Consider the following 22,167-nt stretch of genomic DNA (forward strand, 5'->3'; position numbering starts at 1 on the left):
AATTCAAAAACTATAGCATTTCTACACTGTAATGAATCTATATAAAATGAAGTTAATTTATTAGCCTTATATTATATTTATTTTAAATATTATAATCTAAATATCTTTTTTCAATATATAAATTTAAAATCGGTGGGGGGTCTACATATTTTCCTCGGGCACTGTATAAGCAAAACATCTATTTAAGTTGAAGTCTATTGCTTTCTAGCTCCCATTGTAAGTGTGATTTATGAAATCTAGTGTTTTTGAAATCCATATTTATTTCGCCCCCACCTGCTGGGATTTTATATGTGATGTTTTTTATTGATATATTTCCTTCTTGATCATGTTATGTCCAGTGACCAATTAAGGATTCTTCCCGAAGCAGTGAATATAAATGACTTTAGTTTTATAAAGTTGATAAATTTCAGAGTTTTTTTACAATTATAAAAGAGATGTAAAAAAACCATTTGGATCGTTTTGAAGATTTTCATTACATAGTTCACATGGTTTATTGTGTATGAGGTTGATGAGTAAACATCTTGCTTGGAATTTGAATAGGGTATTTTTGATTTTGGATCTTTAATATTAAGTATATTATTGAAATATTAATGCTAATAATTTAATATAATGTGGGTGCAATAAAAAATAAAAAAAAAATATTTCTATATTTTTTACCACATTTTTATTTATATAAAAAAAATCAATACAATCTTAATAATTTTGATATGCAGGAAAAGCTTTTAACAATATAAATAATCAACAAAAAAAACAATCATATTGTATAATGTAATTAAAAAAATACATAAATTTATAGGAAAATAAGTTCTCCACTTTATTTATAATATTAAATTTTTCCCACTTTTTTTTTACACAAAAAATATTAAATTTTTAAAAATATTTTTTTTAAAAAAAATAATAAAAAGTATATGCATAAAAAATTATTATGACTCTATTTCCAAACTATATTTATTCATCTATTATAACCAGTATTTCTGCTTATTTATACACCAATGATAGCATACCATTTGATGGCAATTCGAAAATATGTTATTATAATAATGAAGTTATTGGTTATAGTTTGGTAAGCAAGACATGGTTTCAAATAACTTCAAAAGTATTACCAAATTTTATTAACCAAAATAATAAATATTTAAATCATTTGATTCAACAACATCAAGGCCAACAATATAAAATAATAAAATTATCAGACTCTATTAAATATTTTAATTATAATGATTATTTAAATCACATAAGCCAACCAGCAAGCAATAACAATAATATTAATTTAAATGATTATAGAAAAATAATAATCAACACAGAGAATTATAATAACAGTAATAAACTACTTCAGAGTATCAAGAGCTTTCCAAATAACATTAGTTTTACAATACCAGTTTCACCAAGTAGTTATTTAACACTTTCACAAAAACTAGATTCAGAAGATTTCGAAAAAATTCAAGATATAGATATAATTACCACAAACTTAACAGAATTGTATAAAGTATTAAAAACTGATATAAAAGAAGTTAGATGTTTTCAAGCTGCAAACCAGAGATCCTTTTTCATTATTGCAATAGAGTTTTTTATTGATAGTTCCGTTGCCCAACGATCAACAATATTGGATTTGCTTTTTGCAAAAGAAATGAAGCACGATTCAGTTCAAAGTATCTATAGTGGTTCACCATCATACAAATTCGGGTCAAAGTTAGAAAATCTTTATGTTTATTATAGTGTAGAAGATATTTTTGGTAAAATAATGGATGAAGGGCTAACACCAGAGGAGGCTGAAAGAAAGTGGTACTCGATTATGAATGAATTTTCAAATGACAGGACTATAAAGTATTTAGAAATAAAGCATTTCTGCTCAGGTGAATGTGTTTGTCATATTAATAATATCAAAGTGGAAACAATTGTTAAGGGTTTTCAATCTTTACTATCAAATCCAGCAAACTCATCTATAGAGGCTTTAAATTTAGTATCAAATAACCAATATGATGAATATTTTTTCCAAGGTTTAGCGAAAAATAAATCAATTAGAGACCTCTCGGTTCATTACGTTAATATGGATAATATCATTACAAAGGTTTTACCATACAATAGAGCCATTAGAAACTTTAAAATCAATTCAGGGGGAAGCTTCGATAATACAATCAAATCTTTTAACACCATTCGGTCCCAATATCCAGACCAAATCGACCTATACTCTATAACAGTGTCAGTATCAGGACATACAGAGTCTATAGATTATTTTTTAGATTATTTAAAAGAAAATTCTTTGCCAGTAAGAGACGTTTTTATTTTACTTGATTCATATGGATTTGATGATGAAGACAGTATTTCTGGAAATATATTTTCATACAAATTCAAAACAAAAAATACATTTATTAATGTCATTTCAAATTCAAAATTAAAAAATAAAATAAATTAATTAAATAAATTTTAGATTGAACAATTACGTATTGTTGGAAATTTTTAATTTTTTTATTTTTTAATTTTTTTTTTCATATACATATAATTTATGCATTATAAAAATATATAGTTTATTTAATATTCAATATTTAATGAAATTAAAAATTAAATATTATTTTAATTTTTTATTATTTTAAAAAATTATTTTTTTCATTTTTTAATAATTAAATTTTTCCTTTTTTATAAAAATAATTAAAAAAATAAAAAATTATTTTAAAGATTTATAAAAAATTTCTTTTATTAATTTTTTTTTTTTAATTTATTTATTTCATATATTAAAATATAAAACAACAAAATAATGGTATCTATCATAAAATTTTATATACCTAAAAAACAAAAGAATTTATACAGGTGATTTTCATTTAAAAAATATTAATTGTTTTTTTTTTTTTTTATCATTAGTGGATTCCTATTATTATTCCCTTTGGAACTAGACTAAAGTCAAAAGTTTGCGATAATAAAAAAAGAATTGTATGTTATGTTTATAATAAAAAATAAAATTAAAGAAAATTAAATTAAATATTTTTTTTTTAAAATTAGTGTATAAATTGTAAAAATAGTGGTGTTCAACTCTTAAAAAATGATGAGTGGTATGTATAATTGATTATTTTTATTTTCTAAAAATTTTTTATTAATTAATTTTTATTAGGTTTCATTTATTTTTTGTTCCTCTGGTAAAAATTAATAAAGGACAAGAGTATTTACACTGTCCAACATGTGGTGCTACATGGCCATATGTTCCAGAAGAACACTATGCAAACTTTAATAATCCAGAAGAAGATGTGCAGTTTGAATCAGCAAACAAAAAAGATAAAAAAAGGTGGGGAAAGAAACACAAATATGATGGACCTCCCAAACCTCAACCACAACCACAACAACAGCAATATCCTCAGCAACAACAACAGCAATATCCAAACTATGATCAACAGCAATATGCTCCTCAGCAAATGTCCCAAGAACACTATCAACAACAACCAATGTATTTTAATTCTGAAGAACAACAAAAGTTTTTTAATGAAAATCAACCAATTGGTCCACCAGATAGAAATTATAATGCTCCAAAAAATGATTTTACATTGGAAAAAAACACTCAAAATAAATAAAAGCGTTATAGTTAATTAGTTATTTATTTTTTGTTTTTTTAAATAATAATATTTTTATTTTTTTTATTTTTTTTTTATTTTTTTTTTTTTTAAATAATGATTTATTAAGGTTTAGTGAAGGGTTGGGTTATTTAGTCTGATGTATATGTACAAAAAAGATGGGTTTGTTATTTGATAGGTGAAAGTAATTTTTTTTTTTTTTTTAAAAATGAAAAAAAAAAAATTTGTGGTGATGTTATGTGTGGGATGCTAGTGATGATTATTAGTTATAATAGTTTGATTTCAAGGCATAAGATGGTTGATGGTCATCATAGGAGTCGGTTTCAGTGTAGGTTTTTTTTCTCTTTTTGGATTCTTCAACAGCTTCAGTCTTTGCTTGTTTACCTAGTTTTAATAAAGCTTCTAAATTTTCATTGGTTCCTATTTTGTAAAATAAAAATTAAAATCAATTAATAAACATAATATTAGATGCATAAATAAACAAATAAATAATTACCAAAACTACTACTTGAACTATTGTTAATAACTGGTAAAAATGAAGTTGGGGAGTCTCTGCCTTGACCTTTAATTTTTTTGTTTGTTGTTGCTAAAGATTGATTTGGGGAGTAACTATTTGTTTGTTGTTGGTGTTTTTGTTGTGGATAGTTATTTGACTGATTTGAGCTCTTCAAATCTTCAAAAACTAAACCTCTATAAGTTTTACCGCTTACAATAATTTCAGTGAAAAAACCTCCAATCTTTGAATTTGCACCATTTCCACCACCATTACAACCTAAATTTCCTTGAATTCGAATGGTTCCAAAATATTCTGTTTGCTCTAATCGTCCTTTCATCCAACTGTCAATATAGCCTGGACTTCCTGTATCTCTATCAACTAAATGATTGTAGGTTGAGCACATATAATGAAATGTTTCAATTTTCTTTTCGTCTGGTGAATCCATATCCAAATTTTGCGATTGTTGTTGTTGCTTATTTAATACACTTGATGGTGATGGTGGTTTATTACTACTATTGCTATTTGTTGATTGATTAGTATTTGTGCTTGTAGTACTATTGTTTCCACCTTGTTTACTGTACATTGAAAATTGTTTGCTACTGATAACTTGATCTATGTAGTTATTTGGATTAATTGGATAGTTTTCATCTTGATCACTACCACTACCAAAATCGTGAGCATCTTCTTGTTTGCTTTTCTTTTGTAAAAATTTGCTATTTAAATTTTTTTTATCGTTAAATTGTGAATGATTTGGTTGTTGCGATTGTAAATTTTTATTATTATTATATGATGAATATGTTGAAAGTGATGCCAAACCTAATATTGATGAGTTTTGAGAAAAGGTTTGATTAATTGCGTTATCAATTTGAGATGGTGAGTTTTGATATAAATGATTGTTATTGTTACTGTTATTGCTATTGCTATTATTGTTGCTATTGTTGTTATTGCTGTTAGATGATGATGATGAAGATGAAAGGTGATGATTGTGTGGATAACTATTACTACCACTACTACTGTTTTGAGATGAGGGAGAATGATTATTACCAACATGATGAGAGCCAACTACATTTGCACCAGTATGATAGTGATTATTACCATTTCCATTTCCGATGGGGGATTGTCTAGTTTTTTTACTTTCGGTTTGCTGTTTTATATAGCATCTTTTACATTTATAAGATCTTGTATAAAACTCTGAAACAGGTAATTCTGGGCTAGTATTCCACCACAACTCGTGGTTTGCATGTGAACAAGTTTGATAACCTGGTTTATTGCTCCCGTTACTTGGTGGAGGTTGTTGATTCCCTTGGCCGCTACTACTATTATTTACATTTTGGCCATTATTATAGTTATTTGAAACAATTCCAGAATCCGATAATGGTGTCGATGGAGCAGACGATGTCATTAATGGAGATGGGGGTGGTGAAATACTTTGATTGGATTCGCTTTTAATCATTGTACGATTTTGTTGTTGTTTTTGTTGATAGTTTTGATGGTGAAGAGGATTATTTGAGGATGGACTATGAATTAATGTTTGATTTGGACTATGTGAATGAGAATCTGTAGGACTGGATGGAATATGGCTATCAGCATGACCAGTACTTGAACTATTATTACTACTATGATATCTTTCAGTATCAATCATAATTTAATTTGAGTGTTTTTTTTTTTTTTTCTTTTTTTTTTTTTTTTCTTTTTTTTTTTTTCTTTTTTTTTTATTTAGCAATTTTGTATTTACTATTTGTTATAAAAAACTAATTATATACTATATTATATAATTGATAAATATTAATGATTATTGTTTTGTCGTTATTAACTGCTATTATTTATTATTGTCAAAACTATAATTTATTTAAATTTGCGAAGATTTTTTTATTTTTTATTTTTTTAAAATTTTGTTCTGGATACTTTGGGAAAAGATGAAATTTCTGGGTGGATGAAAAAAAAAAAACAAAAAAAAAAAATCCTGAGTTTGATCACTATTTAATTAAGGTATTATATCTTATTTTAAATTTTTTCCAAAATTTTTTGAGATTTTTTTTTTTTTTTTTTTATTTTTTTTTTTTTTTTTTTTTTTTTTTTGAAAAAGGATTTCAATCAGGAAATGAAGAGTCCTGGTTAAAATAAATAAAATGGATAAAAAAAAAAAAAAAAAAAAAAAAAAAAAAAAAAAATTTTAAAAAAAAAAAAAAAAAAAAAAATGGTTAAATTTTTTTTTACGAAAAAAAAAAAAAAAAAAAAAAAAAAAAAAAAAAAACCCCCCCCCCCCCTTTTTTTTTTTTTTTTTTAAAATAAACTATTTAATTAATTTGGAAAAATTTTAAAATATACACAAAAATTAATTTTATGGTCAAAATACTGTTTTAAAAATATCAATTATAGTAAATGTTCAAAAGAAAAAAAAAAATATAAACTAAAGTAACACGATATAATAAATAAATTAATATCGATTCAAGTCATCTTAGCTCTATTTTGATTGTGCTGAATTTACATTATGTAAAATATTTTGTTCTATCTTTTATTAATATTTCAAATAATCAAACAAATAATATATTAATATGCCTTATTCCCAAAAATAAAAATAAAAATAAAAATAAAAATAAAAGTAAAAGTAAATAAACTAATAAATGGAATCTTTATAAACAATTCTTATTCTAATAATTTTATTTTTACAAATAATCAGCTTTTTACAGTTAAATTTTAAAAAAAAAAAAAAAAAAAAAATGTGTGTGTTTTTTTTTCATTAATTTTTAAACAGTTAACTTTATTTAATTTTATTTTATAAAAATTATAAAATAATTAATGCATTTGTAATGTAGTTGGGAATTATGATTCATCTTTTTTGGGATTTATATTTTTTTGCATATTAAAAATTAAAATTACTAAATAGTACAAGTTTTAAAATAGAAATAAAAATATCAATTATGCATACACAGATTTGGATAATTCATATAGTATTTCAATAAGCTTAAATCATTGAACAGTTTTTCTTATGGGGAGAGTTTATCTTTTTTAATTTATCAACATAATATTTAATGATAATATTTTAAAATCGCCTCACCAATTAAGTTTTATGAGTGATTAACTTTTATAATAAATTTATTATAAAATATTTTTCCAAATGAGTCAAAATAGTTACCTTGAAAATAATTTATATATTTTTTTCTTTTAAAATATTAAAAAAAAAAAGTTATTTTTTTTAATTTTTATTTAAAATTTTTTTTTTTAAAAATTAAAAATTAATAAAACACAAAATGTTTTATTTTTTTTTTAAAAAATTAAAAATTATTATATTCACAAACAAATAAAAAAATGGCAGAGTTAACAATTTCAGTAGAGAATGAAACCTATATTTTGGTACCAGCTGATTTAGAACAATCAGTCGAACAATTAAAACGTGTTATCGAATTTGAAGTAAGTTTAATAATTTTACATCATTTGATAATTTGTTTCTTTATATACTAACATTAATCAATTTTAGATTTCAGTTAAAATCAATCAACAAGTTTTAACATATGACGGTAAAGTTTTAGATAATGCAAAGAAACTATCGGAGTATTCAATCAAAAATGGTGATATGATTTTATTGACAAAGAATATTTTTACACAACCTCAACAACAACAACAACAACACCAACAACAACAACAACAACAACAACAACAACCTCAACAACATGGTGGGTTCGCACAGCCTCCAAATGAAATATTTGCTTCTGCAGATTCAATGATTGATTATTTTACAAAAAACCCAGAAGGATTGGGTCAAATTATTGAGGTATGTGTAAATATGTTTTTTTTTTTATAAAAAATATTAACTTTTATTTTATCCATTTATTATTAAGACCAACCCACAACTTGCTGAGGCAATTCTTTCAAAAGATAAAAAGGCATTAACAAATGTTTGTGAGCAATTCAAAAGCCAACGTAGAATGCAAGAGTTAGCAATCAAAGATCCATTTGGCGAAGAGTATCAAAAATTACTTTATGAACAAATTCAAAAACAAAATATTGAAGAAAATATGGCCCATGCTATGGAACATACCCCTGAAGTATTTGCCTCTGTCTATATGTTGTACATTAAATGCTCGATTAATAACTTTCCAATTAAAGCTTTTGTTGATACTGGAGCACAACAATCGATTATGTCCGAAAAAGTTTGTATAGATAAAAGAAAAATTATAGTAAATATAAGCTTAATATTAATATTAGTCTTTAATTTCTTTTATAGTGCGCTGATAGATGTGGATTATCTAGAATTGTTGATAAAAGATTTCATGGTATTGCAAAAGGTGTTGGTACATCTAAAATTATAGGTAGAGTTCATAATACAAATTTAAAACTTGGTAATAGTTTGTTCTCTGTATCATTATCAATTTTAGAGAATCAAGATGTTGATTTCATTCTTGGTTTGGATATGCTCAAAAGACATCAAGTCATCTTGGATTTAGGTAAAGGCACTTTCCAAATTGGAGAAGAAAAACTAGAGTACCTCCATGAAAAAGATTTAAAGGATATTTTGGGTTCCGAGGGTCAAGAGGAAGAGGACTTAAAAAAAGTAACACAAGAAAGTTTAAAAACCACTTCACCAACTCCTAGCTCAACTACAACCACCTCTACCGTCTCACCAACCACATCGGCCACATCCACTGCTTCAATATCATCACCATCTGTTACATCACCAACCAATACAACCCCAACCTCCACTAGACCAGTTACCAATACTTTTAGTGCTATGCCTGAAGAATCAATCAATGTTTTAATGAGCTTGGGTTGCTCAAGAGAAAGAGCTATTAGACTTTTAACCCAAACTAGAGGTAATGTCGATGCAGCTGCCAGTCTTTTCTTTGGTTAAATAAACAACAAAAAAAAAACAATCAACCCCTTTTGTAAAAAAAAAATATCATATAAGTTTTTATAAATAAACAATTCTACATTTGTACAAATAAAAAAATAAAAAAATAATGTTTCTCGTTGTGATAAAATTTTATCATGATTTTAAATATTTGTTGACAAATTTATTAGGTGTGCCAAAAATATCAATAATTGTTGTATATTGATCAATTTCATATGAAAACCTTTTTTTGAATAATTTAATTTATAAGAAAAAAAATGGAAAACATTTAATTTTAAAAAAAAAAATTTTTAAAAATTTTTTTTTTTTTTTAAATTTTTTTTTTTTTTTTTTTTTTTTAATTTTTTTAACAAGATATTATTATAAATTGTTTACAACATTAAATAAACCCTTAGTAACTTTATTTATATATTTTATTTGTACAAATAAAGGGTTTTAAATTAAAAATAAATTATTTTCCAAATAAAATAATTTGGTTTTTAATTTTTTAAAATTTTATTTTTAAATTTTAATTTTTTTTTTTTTTTATAAATTAGTCTTGTTTTACTTAATAATAATAATAATAATAATAACACTCAATCAACAGATAAAATAGATAAATAATTTTATTTATTTATTTATTAAATAATAATTAAAAAATATGGGTAATACATATTCATTTTTCCAAACCAATGCAATTAATGCTGATAAATTAGACAAATTCAAAATTCAAAAGATCCCAACATTCGAAGAGATTTCAGAAGAATTAAGTAATGGTATCACAGAGGAGTTAATAGACGATGTATTTGAAAGATGTTGTTTTATGTCAATAGAAACATTCTTTGATAAATATCCCTCAGATGACACATTAAAATGCCAATACAGTGAGTAATTTCATTATTTTTTTTTAAAAATTAAAAATAAAATAAATTAATTTTTTTACTTTTTTTTTTTATAGGTCCAAAACATACAGATTGGTTTTTTACATGTAAACAATGTTGTTTGGCTGATAACTCTTGTATTTGTGCCCAATGTTTTTTAAGTGGTAACCACATCGAAAATGGACATCAATTTACAATTTTTGAAAGTAGTTCTTCAGCAGTATGTGATTGTGGTAACCCAGAGGCCATAAAAGGAGACGGATTCTGCCACGAACATCATAGTGTAGATGAAGATTCACAAAAGAAACGTTTAGATGGTACTCCATTCTTTGTTAGAAAAGATATTCACATTTTCTTTAGATATCTTTTTAGATATCTTCAAAAGATTACAACATCTACTACCGAGCTCTCAAAAACACGTGAAGAAGAAATCAATGTTATTACTGGATGGTTATCAGGACTTTGCAGTTATTCATCAACTTTAATTCACATTATGGCAGAGGAACTTACATCTCGTTGTTTAGATAGCAAAGATTTCAAGATTTATGATCTCAAGCGTTTACCATACGAAAATCCATCAGATAACACCCAGCAACAATGGGAATCTCATCATTTTTTGGGTTTCATCTTTAGCAGAATCAACATTTTAGAATTATTTGTTCCATTATTAACTTTATTATTAGATAACCATAATACCTTCAAGTTGGCACTTTTTGAAGAATACCTTAAAAACTATATTCTCATTTTCTCACCACGTGACTCAAGATCATCCCGTTTAATGCAAAATCTTGGTAGCTATTATATGGACAATATGAAGCTTTTGGTTCCATTCTCAACTGGTTACTCTCGTTACAATTTCATAGAATTAGTATTACGTTCCCATAAAAACATCTATATGCCATTATTGTTACCATTCTACCAAACTGATAAAAAGATTGAAAAAGAAGTAATGTTGCAATCTGACCTCTCATCATTCTCAAGATTAATGAAAGATATAAATGTTGTTAAATTTTTAATAAATGATGAAGAAAAGTATCGTTTATATTTCGAACTCTCAGAAACTCTTCATGCATTCACCTCACCTCAATTTGTAGACCCTTCTATCACAACAACTAAATTTTTGGTACTTTTAGAACATAAATTAATGTATGCAACCAGACATCTTCACAGTGCCATTGATGCACAAAATGACCCAGCCCTCAGCGATTTTGCTCGTGATACAACCCTCAAAAGAATTGCCGAATCAATATCTCACATTAAAAAGAGACCATTGTTTGAAAGATGTGGCTTCAAATTACCACATGCAGACTTTTTCCAAAAATTCACCTATAACGAAATCCCAATTCATTTTGCTCTCTATCGTGTTATTTCCTTCTTTTTCCTCCACACTAAAATGGATCCATCAATTTTAATGACTAAGTACGGTGTCACAGAAGATGATATTGTAGACATGCTTACAACATTACTTTTATTCAGAGTTTGCTATGTATCATACGACCCAACCGATTCATTAGAAAACTGTACAGATTTTACAATTATCACAGATTTACATCTTATGCAGGTTGCACTCTGTTTATTAGGCCCAAAGAAATTTTTATACGCTTTCTTTAATGTCATGTCGTCAGTCGATACAAATGCAAGCGCATCAGCATTTACCGATACTTTTGCTCTTTTAATTTCCGTTATTCAATTAAGAGGTACCCTAGAGCCAACTAAAGATTATATTCAATATAATTTATACCAAGCCCTTTTCTCTGGTATCTTCTTCAAACTTCACTTCCGATCATTCGACACTGTTTTATTTGGTGTAACAGAAACTGATATTTGCGAACTCTATTTACCAGAGATTTCATTACCAGGCAATCATGCTAAAGAGCTCAAAGATAAAGAATCATGGAAATACTATGACCCATATTATCCATGTTTCTCAATCGTCTACAAGAATGTAATTAAAAATAATACTAAAGAACGTTTCAAGAAATATCAAGCATCCCTTAATATTCCAGAATCAAATCCTTTACCACCACAAATTCCAGCCATCTCTAAAGAACTTTTGGGTGTTAACAATATTTTCGAAGATCCAACTCTTTTCGAAATGATATTTTGTGTTTTACTCGATCTTATATACCCAGAGTTTGTTGGATATGATGATAGTTTTGAAATGCAACCAATTCTCAAAATTTTAATTCGAAAGCCAGATATTATTGCAAACGAATTCTTTTATCTTTTAGTTTTGGGTATTAAAACATTCAAAGAGCACACTTACCCAAATTTCGATCAATTAACAAAGGATCAAATTAATCAATCTATCAAAGAATATTTTGAAGCCGAAGATAAGTCAACTGTTAAATTCCAACAAAACTTTGCAATTCTAAATCTTTTACGTGTTCACAATGTCGAAGTTAGTATCGGTCAAAAGGAAAAATTATCATTCTTACAAGTATTATTCGAATTTTGGGTATCCATGACCAAAGATTCTAAATTTTTAGAATTACGTAGTTCACTTTTATACATTTTCACCTTTGTCAAAGATTTCCATCCAGATATTTCAGAATACTTTATTGAAAATAAAATCGATTTGGTTCAAGATCTTGAAACCTCAAGTCAAGATGAAATTATTAGAAAGAAATTAATGGCCGAAAAGAGAGAAAAAATATTAGAGCAAATGAGGGTACAACAAAAATCATTTTTATCAAATTATAATTATGATGATGAAGATGGTGAAGAAGAAGAGGATGAAGAAGAAGAGTATGAAGAAAATGAAGAGGACACAGAGGATGAAGAAGAAAAATTAACACTTAGAAATAATGAAACAGTTGAGGAAGAAAAACCAAACCAAGAAGTTGTAAAATCAGAAGAAGAACAAAAAGAAGATAAAGAAGATAAAGGAAAAGAGAAAGAAGAAGAAAAAGAAGAAGAGAAAGAAGATAAAGAAGAGAAAGATTATGTCCCAGATGAATTAAAGAAATCCTTTGAATATGAATCAAATCAAATTTATGAAGATTATATTTCTGATGATGAAAATTTGTCTGATGAAGCAAATCAAAATTTAAATGCTGACGACAATGAATCAAAGGTCAAGAAAACTCTTAAACCAAAACGTAAAATAGAATTTTCAGCAGAGGAAATTGGTGAATTCGAACCATGTGTTATTTGTAAAACTGGAGAAAGAGGTGGTAGATTATTCTCTATGGCATACGTTGATGTTTCATCACCAAATATGCAAAATAAGCTCCAAACCAATTTCGAAATGGAATGTAAAGAAGGCGTAGATCAAACTTATAAAGATTTCTTACATATTTTTGTAACAGAAAATGTTAAAATTGGTATTTCGCAATATGTACCCTACGATGAAGATCCAGCAACCTTATTAGCATGTTATATTTTCAATAGATCCCCATCAACCTACGTCAGCTCATGTCATCATACTGTTCATAAAAAATGTATCGATGATTATATTCGTGACCAAAAGATTGACGATATTGTTACTTCATTCAAATGTCCACTTTGTTCAAGAGCCTGTGATATTATTGTGCCACTTGGTAAGCCCGAGTCATCTCAAGAATACAAAGAAGGCGCCAATAATTTATATTCAGAGCTTTGCCATTATGATTATGCAACATTAATGGATTCACAAAACAAATATAGCATTAATAAATACCTTTGGAAATTTGTTCTTCAAAATATAGAAACTTTAGAATTAAAATCAAGAAAGACCACACTTTATAGTGAAGATGGTGAACCATACTTTATAATGTCCGAAACTGATTTCCAAAAAGAGCTTTTGACCACCTCCAATCTCTATAGAGTCATTGATAATGCTCCCCTCGCACCAGAACCCAATGCTCCAATGTTTGACAAAGCTGTATTCTTTATTGACCCATTTGTCAGTAGTTCTTATACCGCATTCCTCACTAAAAAAAACCATGATGAAATTATCTATACTGGTGTATTCTTTTATTTGTTTAGCGTTTTAATCCATCATGTCATCGAAACTAATAAGATTCCAAAAGAACACCTCAACAATAAAAGTCAACTATTTTCGATTATTGAATCTGAATATAAAAACATTTTTAGTGGTAAAGAATTAGAAGAAAATTTAAAAAAGAAACTTCAAAATCAAATTCATCCATACCTCAGAAAAGTTATTATTTACTTTTATATTTTCAACTATTACAACGACCAATCCAAATTCCCATTCAAGCAAATCACTATTAGTAATTTAGATTCATTTGATTTTTGCACCAAATTCTTTTTGTTTGGTTCATTTGAGGAATTGCTACGTAAAGGCTTCGAACCAAGAGTTTTCGAAGATTTACTCAAAAATTATTTAAATACCCCAAAGATTTCAAATGAAATTAGTAATATCCCACAAGTTTATTGTATTTATCCACCACCATGCAACTACGAAGTATTACCAAGCTTTACTCCAGTACCAGACAAATATATTGATTTCATGAAAGAAAATATTCATTCAGGTAATTGCACTAAATGTAAATCACTCTTAAAGCTTGTTTGTCTATTTTGTGGTGTTGCCGTTTGTTCAGCTACCCAATGCACCAACGGTGTTCTCAGACATGTCATCGCCTGTCCATGTTATCCATTAGGTTTATTCCAACATATCGAAAATCCACTTTTACAAGTTAATATCATGGAATATGGTGCTTTCAAAAAAACCAATCTTGTATCTCACATTTATTTAGATAATAATGGTTCAAAACCAAATGCTCCAGGAACCAATATTTTCCTTTCAAAGAAAAAACTAAGAAAACTTTACAAAAATTGGATTGATTATAATAATTCAAGAAAATTTTTAAAATAAAAAACTTTATAATATAAAATAAATTAAAAAAAATTAATTAATTTTTAGGAGGAAAAAAAAAAAAACTTCTTTTTAAATTAAGAAAAAAACTGTGCAAAAATCTTATTATTTTTTTAATTTTTTTTAATTTTTTTTTTTATTAATAAATATTTTTAATTTTTTTTATTTTATTTTTTTTTTTATATATTTTTTATTATTAAAATTTTTTTTTATATATTTTTTTTATTCATTTTTTTTTTTAATACACACCAAAATACATAATAAATTTATAAAATTAGTAAAAGGAATAAATATATATATAATTAAATTGTAAACAAAAAAAAAACTAAAGAATATATTTAGAAATTTCTAAATATATTCTTTTTTTATAAAGGAAATCAACATATAAAATGGAATTTAAATCATTCTTGTTTGATTATAACAATAATAAAGATTTTTTTGATCAAATAATGGCCGAAAAAAGCAATAATAATATCAATAACAATAGGGATATAAATAAAAATAATGGGATCAATAATAATTTTATAAAAAGAAATCAAATATATAATAATAATGACTTTCAAGATAACTTTTTATATAGTCATTTTCAAAATAACCTTGGTTTAAATGACGACAACGAAGATGCGGATACAAGCACATCAAATAGCGATAGTAACTACAGCAGAAGCAGCTACTCCTCAAGCAATAGCGATACAGAGGATGACCATTCAAATAGCGATAAAAACGAAGACTCCTCCTTTTCATTAACAAATAACTGGCTTTTTAATAAATTTTTTAAATCAAATAACAATAACAATAACAATAATAATAGCGATAATGATAGTAGTAGTAGCGAAGAGGATGATAGCGATAGTAACTATATAAACTACGATATAACCACATTTTTAAATAATAATATAGATAATAATAATAATCCATTAGAGTTTTTAAATAGTATTAAAAAAGACTATAATAATAACAACAATAATGGTTCATTAACAAAAGGTGAAATGTTTTCAAAAATTTCAGAATCACCATTTAATTTATTACTCAGAGATAATTTAGAGTTGGAAAGACAAGTATCTTCATCAATACCAATACCTACAAATAAATCAAACAACAATAATAATAATAAATCACCTGTCTATTCAAGCCCGCTCTCCTCTTCATTTACCTCCTCGCCACCATTTAAACAAAGTTTAAAATTAGATGATGATGAAAATATCAACAATAATATTTTAATAGACGAGTCAAATAATGAATTGGTTATAAAATGTGTGGAATGCTCAAATACCCCATCTTTAGTCGATGACATTATATTTTTAGATGTAAATATATTATTATTTTATAAAACTATATCCAATATTGTTATTATATTAACTATTTTTTATTTTTTAAAAAAAAAGTGTTCTCATTTTTATTGCAGAAAATGTTTATATGGTTTTATAATGAATAGGATAAAAGAAAAAAAAGTATCAAAAATTAAATGTAAATCTTGCAAAATACCCTTATCAGTTCATGACATTAAACAAGTTTTAAATGAAGAAGAATGCTCAATTTATGATAAAGCATCATTGGATCAAGTCTTATCAAAAAATAAAGGAAACTATATTCAATGCCCATGTTGTAATTTATTTATTGAAAAAGTAATTATACCAGCACCCTCACCAAAAACAACCAGTTTCTCTTCCAGCTATAATGGTGGTAATAGCAGCAATAAAAATAAATCAAAAGATAGTACCTGCAGTAGTTTACCAAACTTTTCAAGCAATAACCATCACCACCACCACCAAAAAGTTGAATATGATGATAATGGTAGACCTCTCAGTAAAGAAAGTATGGAACATAAAAGAAAGTATAGACTCAGATGCCCTCAATGTTCAACAGTTTTTTGTAGTGAATGTTTTGTTACCCCTTATCATTTGGGTTATACCTGTGCACAATATCAAATATACAACTCTTCCAAGCACTGCAGATTCTGTAAAATAGCAATATTCCCAATTTTACCAAACTCAAAGATATTACTAAACAACAATGGAAATACAACCACAACTACAACACCAAATTTAGAAACAAATGTTTTAGATATCTGCTCAAACAATGAATGTAGATTAAAATCATTAAAATCCTGTGACAAAGTTTTAAAATGTGGTCATCAATGTTTAGGTTTAAAAAATGAAGAAAATTGTTTACCATGTATTGAATCGGATTGTAATTATAATAAAATAAATAATAATAATAATGTAAATAATAATATAAATAGTGACGTTACAATTTTAAAAACGGATCAAAAATCAAATGACTATTGTAACATTTGCTGGACGGATGATTTATCAAGTGACCCATGTATACAATTAGACTGTGGTCACATTTTTCATTATAAATGCTGTAAAAATGTTTTAAAAAAAAGGTGGTCAAGTCCCAGAATTAGTTTTGGTTTTACAAAATGCGCACTTTGTTCACAAACTATGGACCATCCATCTTTAAAGAAGTATTTGGATCCAATTAACGAACTTTACAATACAATCAAAACAAAAGCACTCACTAGATTAGAAATCAATGGTCCTGAACAAGATGTAAATTTCAACGATACAACATCAAAATGGTATAATAATAAAGAAGGATATGTCATGGAAAGATTTTCTTATTTTATGTGTTTTAAATGCAAGGTAAGGGTCACTCTATACTTTTAACTGATTAAATAATTATTTTATTTACTAATTTTTTTTTTCTAATTTTTAGAAACCATATTTTGGTGGTGAAAAAGCATGTGGAGATAACAGACAGGACTTCAAACCAGAGGAACTAATATGTGGAGGTTGTAGTGCGAATGGAAATGAAATTTGTAAAATTCATGGAAAGGAGTTCATGTAAGTTATTTTATTATACATTACTTTTTTAAAAGATTATTAATTTATTAATTTTTTTTTTTTTTAGTGAATATAAATGTAAATATTGTTGTAACATCTCAATTTTCTTTTGTTGGGGTAAAACTCATTTTTGTGCAGATTGCCACAAGAAAGTTAATGAAGTAACAAAAACACCAAAACATTTGTTGCCCCAATGCAAATGTGATGTTGAAGTTAAACATCAAGTAGGAGAAGAATTTTGTTTTGGGTGCACACTTTGTATAATTTCCGATAATTAATAGTTTTATATAAAAACAATAATATAATATAATCATATCAGTTTAATAAATAATATTAATATATAATATAATTTTTTAAATATGGAAAAAAATAAAAAAATATAAAAAAAATATAAAATTTTAAAAATAGAAACATTTAATCTTTATGCTCTTTTAAAAAAAAAAGAAATTGTTGTTAAATTTATTTTTTGTGGAAAGTGGTAATAAATCCAAAATATTTTTTTATATTAATAAATTATTACCACAAAAACAAAAAAATAAATTGTGTGTTGTTTTTGTGCACTGCTTTTTTTTTTTTTTGCCATTATTTTAAACAAAATTTATCAAACTTGTGTATTTTTATCAACACCAAATTTGATATTTGATTTTGTCCTATTGTAAAAAAAAAAAAAAATTAAAAAATAAATAAAAAAAAATAAATAAAAAATAAAAAAATAAAAATCTACAACCAACTTTAATTAAAAAAAAATTTTATTATAACCATTTCAACCATAGATATTTTTTTTATTATAATTTTGTATTTGATCAAAAAAAAAAAAAAAAAAGTTGATATTATTTTTTTTTTCTTTTTTACTCTTCAATTTATTTTATCAAGTTTTGTATTTAAATATTATCTAAATATTATTTATATATAAATTATTTTTATTTATTTATATATTTATTTATTTTTATTATTTGTGTATATTAATCCCAATTTTTTAAATTTATTTAAAATCTTAATAAAATTTTAAATATTTTTATTTGTATATAATTTTTGTATTTTAAAAAAAAAAAACCAAAGATATCGATAATTTAGTTTTTAAAAAACTATTGTATTTATTAATTAAATAATGCCTCCACCACCACCACCACCACCAGCTCCAGTTGCCGCACCACCAAAAACAGCTGAAAGAGGTGCATTATTAAAATCAATTGAAAAAGGTAAAAAATTAAAGAAAGCACAAACTAATGATAGATCCAAACCAGTTTTACAAGCTGAAAAAGGAAGCAGCGGCGGCGGCGGTGGCGGTCCAATGGGTATGCCAATGGGTGGAATGCCAAGACCAGGAATGTTTACACCACCACCACCAGGTGCTAAAAAGGGACCAGCCCCACCACCAATGATGTCCAAACCAGGAAATGTTCCACCACCAGTTATGTCTGCACCAAAGAAGGCCGCTCCACCACCATTAATTTCAAAACCAGCAAATGTTCCACCACCAGTAGGTGCAAGACCAGGTGGTCCACCACCAGTCTCAGGTGGCTTTAAATCACCAGCCCCACCACCAGTTAAACCAGCTCCATTTGGTGTTAAACCAAGTGGTCCACCACCACCAGTTGCAAGCAGAACAGCTCCACCACCACCAGTTGCAAGCAGAACAGCTCCACCACCACCAGTAGGTGCAAGAGGTCCACCACCACCAAAAATCGCTCCATTAAAAAGATAATAAAATAATAAAAAATAAATATTAAAAATAAAAATAAAAATTATAAATTAAAAGAACTATTAGGTGTAAAACAATGAAAAAAGATAAAGCTAAAAAAGATAATGAAAAAAGGGAATAATTAAATGTTCAAAAAAAATAATTTATATTTATTAGAATTTTAAATATTTATAATTTATAAAACATCTTCGTCACTCTCATCGCTGTCACTATTATTGTCTGGAGTTGGAGTTGGAGTTGAAGTTGAAGTTGGAACTGGAGTTGAGGTAGTATTATTATTTTTATTATATGAAGGAGTGGTAGTAGTATTTGAAAATGGATTTGATGAAGCTGATTTAATAGTTGGTTGGAGTGAATTGCTATTAATTGATAAACCTTTAGCAATTTTGGCGACCTATTAATTAGAAAGAATGTTTATATTAATATTGTATGTTTTTATTTTGTTTATTAATTTAACAATTATTATTATTACTTACTTGATTATCTAAGAAATTAAAAAGATGTCTTGAAACGATGTTTTTAACACCTTCAGCATCATGATTGTCAAAGGCATTGATTAATTCAGCAGCTGTTGTACCTTCTTGGCTGTGAAGAAAACTTGGATAATCTAAAAATTGGTCATATTTCTTTTTGGCACCAACAATATCATCAGTTGCTAATGAAATAGCGATGACACTAAGACAGCTTTTATGGAGATCGTGATTTTGATTTAATTTTATAAAAACTCTATTTTGTAAAATCATCAAGTCGATTGCTTCTTCATATTTCTTGTGTTTTAATAATAATGAAATTGTTTGTTTAAATGTATCGCCTGAGAAATGATCTTTATCGTCCAATTCAAACAATTCGCATGCATCCTTTAATAATTCGAATGTTTTATTTATATCAATATCTTCTAAAAGTCTGAAATAATGATTTTAAATGAATAAAATGAAAAAATAAGTATTTTATAAGGATGTTATAATAACTATAGTAAATACTTACTTTGCTGCCTTTGTCATATTATCAGCAGCTTGAAAACTGTTGCCATTTGTTCTATAAAGTTTACATGATTCTAATAAAAGGTTAACACATTCTTTAGTATCACCCATTTCTTTTGCCATAGCTGCGGCATTTTCCATACTTTTAGCAGCAAGGAAATAAACATCTGTATTAGTTTGACATAATGATAATCTTAAAAAACAATATTTTGCATCGTCATAAACCTTTGCTGCTCTATATCCATTAGCTAAAATAAATAAAAATATAAATAAAAATATAAATAAAAATTAATAAAAAAATGAAATATTATTATTTATAAAAGGAAATTATTTTATGAATGAATCATACCAGCTTTTTCATAAACAATTGCTGCACCATCCCAATCTGCTTTCCATCTTAAAAGTGTTGTTTTTGATCTAATTATTAAATATATTATTAAATTTATAAAAATTAATAAAAGTTATCGTATATGATTTTTTTTATATTTTTATGTTTTTTTATTTTTTTTTATTTTTTTGTTTATTTTTTTTTGGCTATACAAAAACTTACAATTTATCACCTTCTTTTTTATAAGCATCAGCTTCTGCTTTTTTAGTTGCTTTTAATTTATCTGACATTTCTTATTATTATTTATAATTAGGGTATTTCAATTTTAATTTATTTAAAAAAAGAAAAAAAGAAAAAAATAAAAAATAAAATAAAAATATAAAAAAATTTAAAAAAAAAAATTTTAAAAAAATAAAATAATTTATTATTTTCACACGACTACCACAACTACTGCCACCTTTTTTTTATATAAGTAAATAAATAAATAAAAAATTAAAATAATTAAAATAATAATTACAAATTAAATAATTATAATAATGAATATTTTATAGTTTTAAATAAAAATTATATATAAATAAAAAAAAAATCTTTTTTTTTTTTTTTTTTTTTTTAAAATTTAAAAATTTCTTTTTTTTATTTTTTTCTTTTTTTTTTTGTTTAGTTTTTTTTTATTAAATATCAAAAAATAAATAATATGGTATATGGTTTCATAATTCACTCTATAGATTATAATTTTGGTCAACAACAGCAACAACAGCAACAACAACAACCTCCATTTGTTTATTTATCACAATTTTATACATCAGAAGGAAATGATAAAGATTTTATAAAAAGACAAAATGCGATTATTGAAAAGGTTTTAAAAGATTATTCATTTAAATTTCAATGTGAACACACCAAACCTGATGAAAAGCTATACCCAGATTGGGCATTTTCATACTCACAAAGAAACAATGCAAATTTTATTGATATCAGAGGTGAAAACAGTTCAAAAGAAGGTATATTTAGAATTATTCCAATTAATAAATTAAAGCATCAAAAACAGCAACAATCACAACAACAATCACAACAACAACAATTTTTACAACAATTTAATTTTTCAAATCAATTTAATCAATCTTCAAATGATGATACTTCAACCTCATTATCTGATCCTTCTTTGTATGTTTCAACTCCAAAATTTGTAATTTGGAAAAAACTTTTAGGGTAAATATAGATACTAACAATAAAAGATAATAGTCTCGAAAATAGATAAACAATATTTAATTATTTATTAATGTCATTCATTTTTTTAGAGTTTGTTTTACAATCATTTGTGAAGAAGATGAAAATAGACTATTAGTTTCAAATTTTTTAACAATGTTTAGTAATGTTATTTTAGATAATTTTAAAACTACTATCTCCAAAACATTACCACAAGAAATTTTACCAAAATCAGACGAAATTTTATTATTATTAAATAGCTATTTACCAAATGGCCAACTATTATTTATATCGAATCAATTCTCAAAACAAATCAAAACAAATATACAAACATTACAACAATCCTAACATTTTTAATGTATAAAAAATAAAAACACATGTATATATTCAATTAAATAAAATGTTTTTTTTTTTTAAATATTAAATTTATTTATTACTTTAGGGGTTTGATTATTTTTTTACAAATGTATAAAAACAATAAGATTTAGATATATTTTTTTTTTCCATTTTTTTTTTTTTTATAG

General features: G+C 25.5%; 9 protein-coding genes across 9 annotated transcripts; 7 read left to right on the forward strand and 2 right to left on the reverse strand.

Annotated features, from left to right (window-relative positions):
- Window positions 1-925: 925 nt before the first annotated feature.
- Window positions 926-2,410, forward strand: DICPUDRAFT_76105 (uncharacterized protein; the record flags this gene model as incomplete). Its single annotated transcript, XM_003285105.1, has 1 exon — window positions 926-2,410. One exon carries the CDS (start codon window positions 926-928, stop codon window positions 2,408-2,410), a length of 1,485 nt encoding a protein of 494 aa, XP_003285153.1.
- Window positions 2,411-2,749: 339 nt separating this feature from the next.
- On the forward strand, window positions 2,750-3,554 carry DICPUDRAFT_76106 (uncharacterized protein; the record flags this gene model as incomplete). Its single annotated transcript, XM_003285106.1, has 4 exons — window positions 2,750-2,752; window positions 2,854-2,922; window positions 2,992-3,041; window positions 3,101-3,554. The coding sequence occupies 4 exons, from the start codon at window positions 2,750-2,752 to the stop codon at window positions 3,552-3,554; spliced, it is 576 nt and encodes a 191-aa protein (XP_003285154.1).
- A 40-nt stretch (window positions 3,555-3,594) lies between these two features.
- On the reverse strand, window positions 3,595-5,571 carry DICPUDRAFT_93865 (uncharacterized protein). The gene is made up of 2 exons (XM_003285132.1): window positions 4,051-5,571; window positions 3,595-3,974 (listed from the first exon to the last, which is right to left on the reverse strand). The coding sequence occupies exons 1-2, from the start codon at window positions 5,501-5,503 to the stop codon at window positions 3,817-3,819; spliced, it is 1,611 nt and encodes a 536-aa protein (XP_003285180.1). The 5' UTR covers window positions 5,504-5,571; the 3' UTR covers window positions 3,595-3,816.
- A 1,788-nt stretch (window positions 5,572-7,359) lies between these two features.
- Window positions 7,360-8,899, forward strand: DICPUDRAFT_76108 (uncharacterized protein; the record flags this gene model as incomplete). Its single annotated transcript, XM_003285107.1, has 4 exons — window positions 7,360-7,461; window positions 7,529-7,822; window positions 7,890-8,274; window positions 8,496-8,899. 4 exons carry the CDS (start codon window positions 7,360-7,362, stop codon window positions 8,897-8,899), a joined length of 1,185 nt encoding a protein of 394 aa, XP_003285155.1.
- Window positions 8,900-9,539: 640 nt separating this feature from the next.
- Window positions 9,540-14,581, forward strand: DICPUDRAFT_86584 (uncharacterized protein; the record flags this gene model as incomplete). Its single annotated transcript, XM_003285108.1, has 3 exons — window positions 9,540-9,762; window positions 9,837-12,604; window positions 12,725-14,581. 3 exons carry the CDS (start codon window positions 9,540-9,542, stop codon window positions 14,579-14,581), a joined length of 4,848 nt encoding a protein of 1,615 aa, XP_003285156.1.
- Window positions 14,582-14,970: 389 nt separating this feature from the next.
- Window positions 14,971-17,708, forward strand: DICPUDRAFT_76110 (uncharacterized protein; the record flags this gene model as incomplete). Its single annotated transcript, XM_003285109.1, has 4 exons — window positions 14,971-15,888; window positions 15,967-17,229; window positions 17,303-17,430; window positions 17,498-17,708. 4 exons carry the CDS (start codon window positions 14,971-14,973, stop codon window positions 17,706-17,708), a joined length of 2,520 nt encoding a protein of 839 aa, XP_003285157.1.
- Window positions 17,709-18,538: 830 nt separating this feature from the next.
- Window positions 18,539-19,135, forward strand: DICPUDRAFT_76111 (uncharacterized protein; the record flags this gene model as incomplete). The annotated part of the gene is made up of 1 exon (XM_003285110.1): window positions 18,539-19,135. The coding sequence occupies one exon, from the start codon at window positions 18,539-18,541 to the stop codon at window positions 19,133-19,135; it is 597 nt and encodes a 198-aa protein (XP_003285158.1).
- Window positions 19,136-19,255: 120 nt separating this feature from the next.
- On the reverse strand, window positions 19,256-20,730 carry DICPUDRAFT_45934 (soluble NSF attachment protein gamma isoform; the record flags this gene model as incomplete). The annotated part of the gene is made up of 5 exons (XM_003285133.1): window positions 19,256-19,526; window positions 19,609-20,035; window positions 20,117-20,360; window positions 20,462-20,529; window positions 20,663-20,730. The coding sequence occupies 5 exons, from the start codon at window positions 20,728-20,730 to the stop codon at window positions 19,308-19,310; spliced, it is 1,026 nt and encodes a 341-aa protein (XP_003285181.1). The 3' UTR covers window positions 19,256-19,307.
- Window positions 20,731-21,134: 404 nt separating this feature from the next.
- DICPUDRAFT_28941 (uncharacterized protein) lies at window positions 21,135-21,991 on the forward strand (the record flags this gene model as incomplete). The annotated part of the gene is made up of 2 exons (XM_003285111.1): window positions 21,135-21,646; window positions 21,736-21,991. 2 exons carry the CDS (start codon window positions 21,135-21,137, stop codon window positions 21,989-21,991), a joined length of 768 nt encoding a protein of 255 aa, XP_003285159.1.
- Between the last annotated feature and the right edge of the window lie 176 nt (window positions 21,992-22,167).

Source organism: Dictyostelium purpureum, assembly GCF_000190715.1.
Source record: "Dictyostelium purpureum unplaced genomic scaffold DICPUscaffold_39, whole genome shotgun sequence".
NCBI lineage: Eukaryota > Evosea > Eumycetozoa > Dictyosteliales > Dictyosteliaceae > Dictyostelium > Dictyostelium purpureum.

Bases quoted from the DNA above. Each gene is read 5' to 3' on its own strand.
- DICPUDRAFT_93865 (XM_003285132.1), bottom strand. From the start codon at position 5,503: ATGATTAAAAGCGAATCCAATCAAAGTATTTCACCACCCCCATCTCCA. The intron at 3,975-4,050 runs GTAATTATTTAT...TTTACAAAATAG, and splicing joins TAGTTCAAGTAGTAGTTTTG to GAACCAATGAAAATTTAGAA.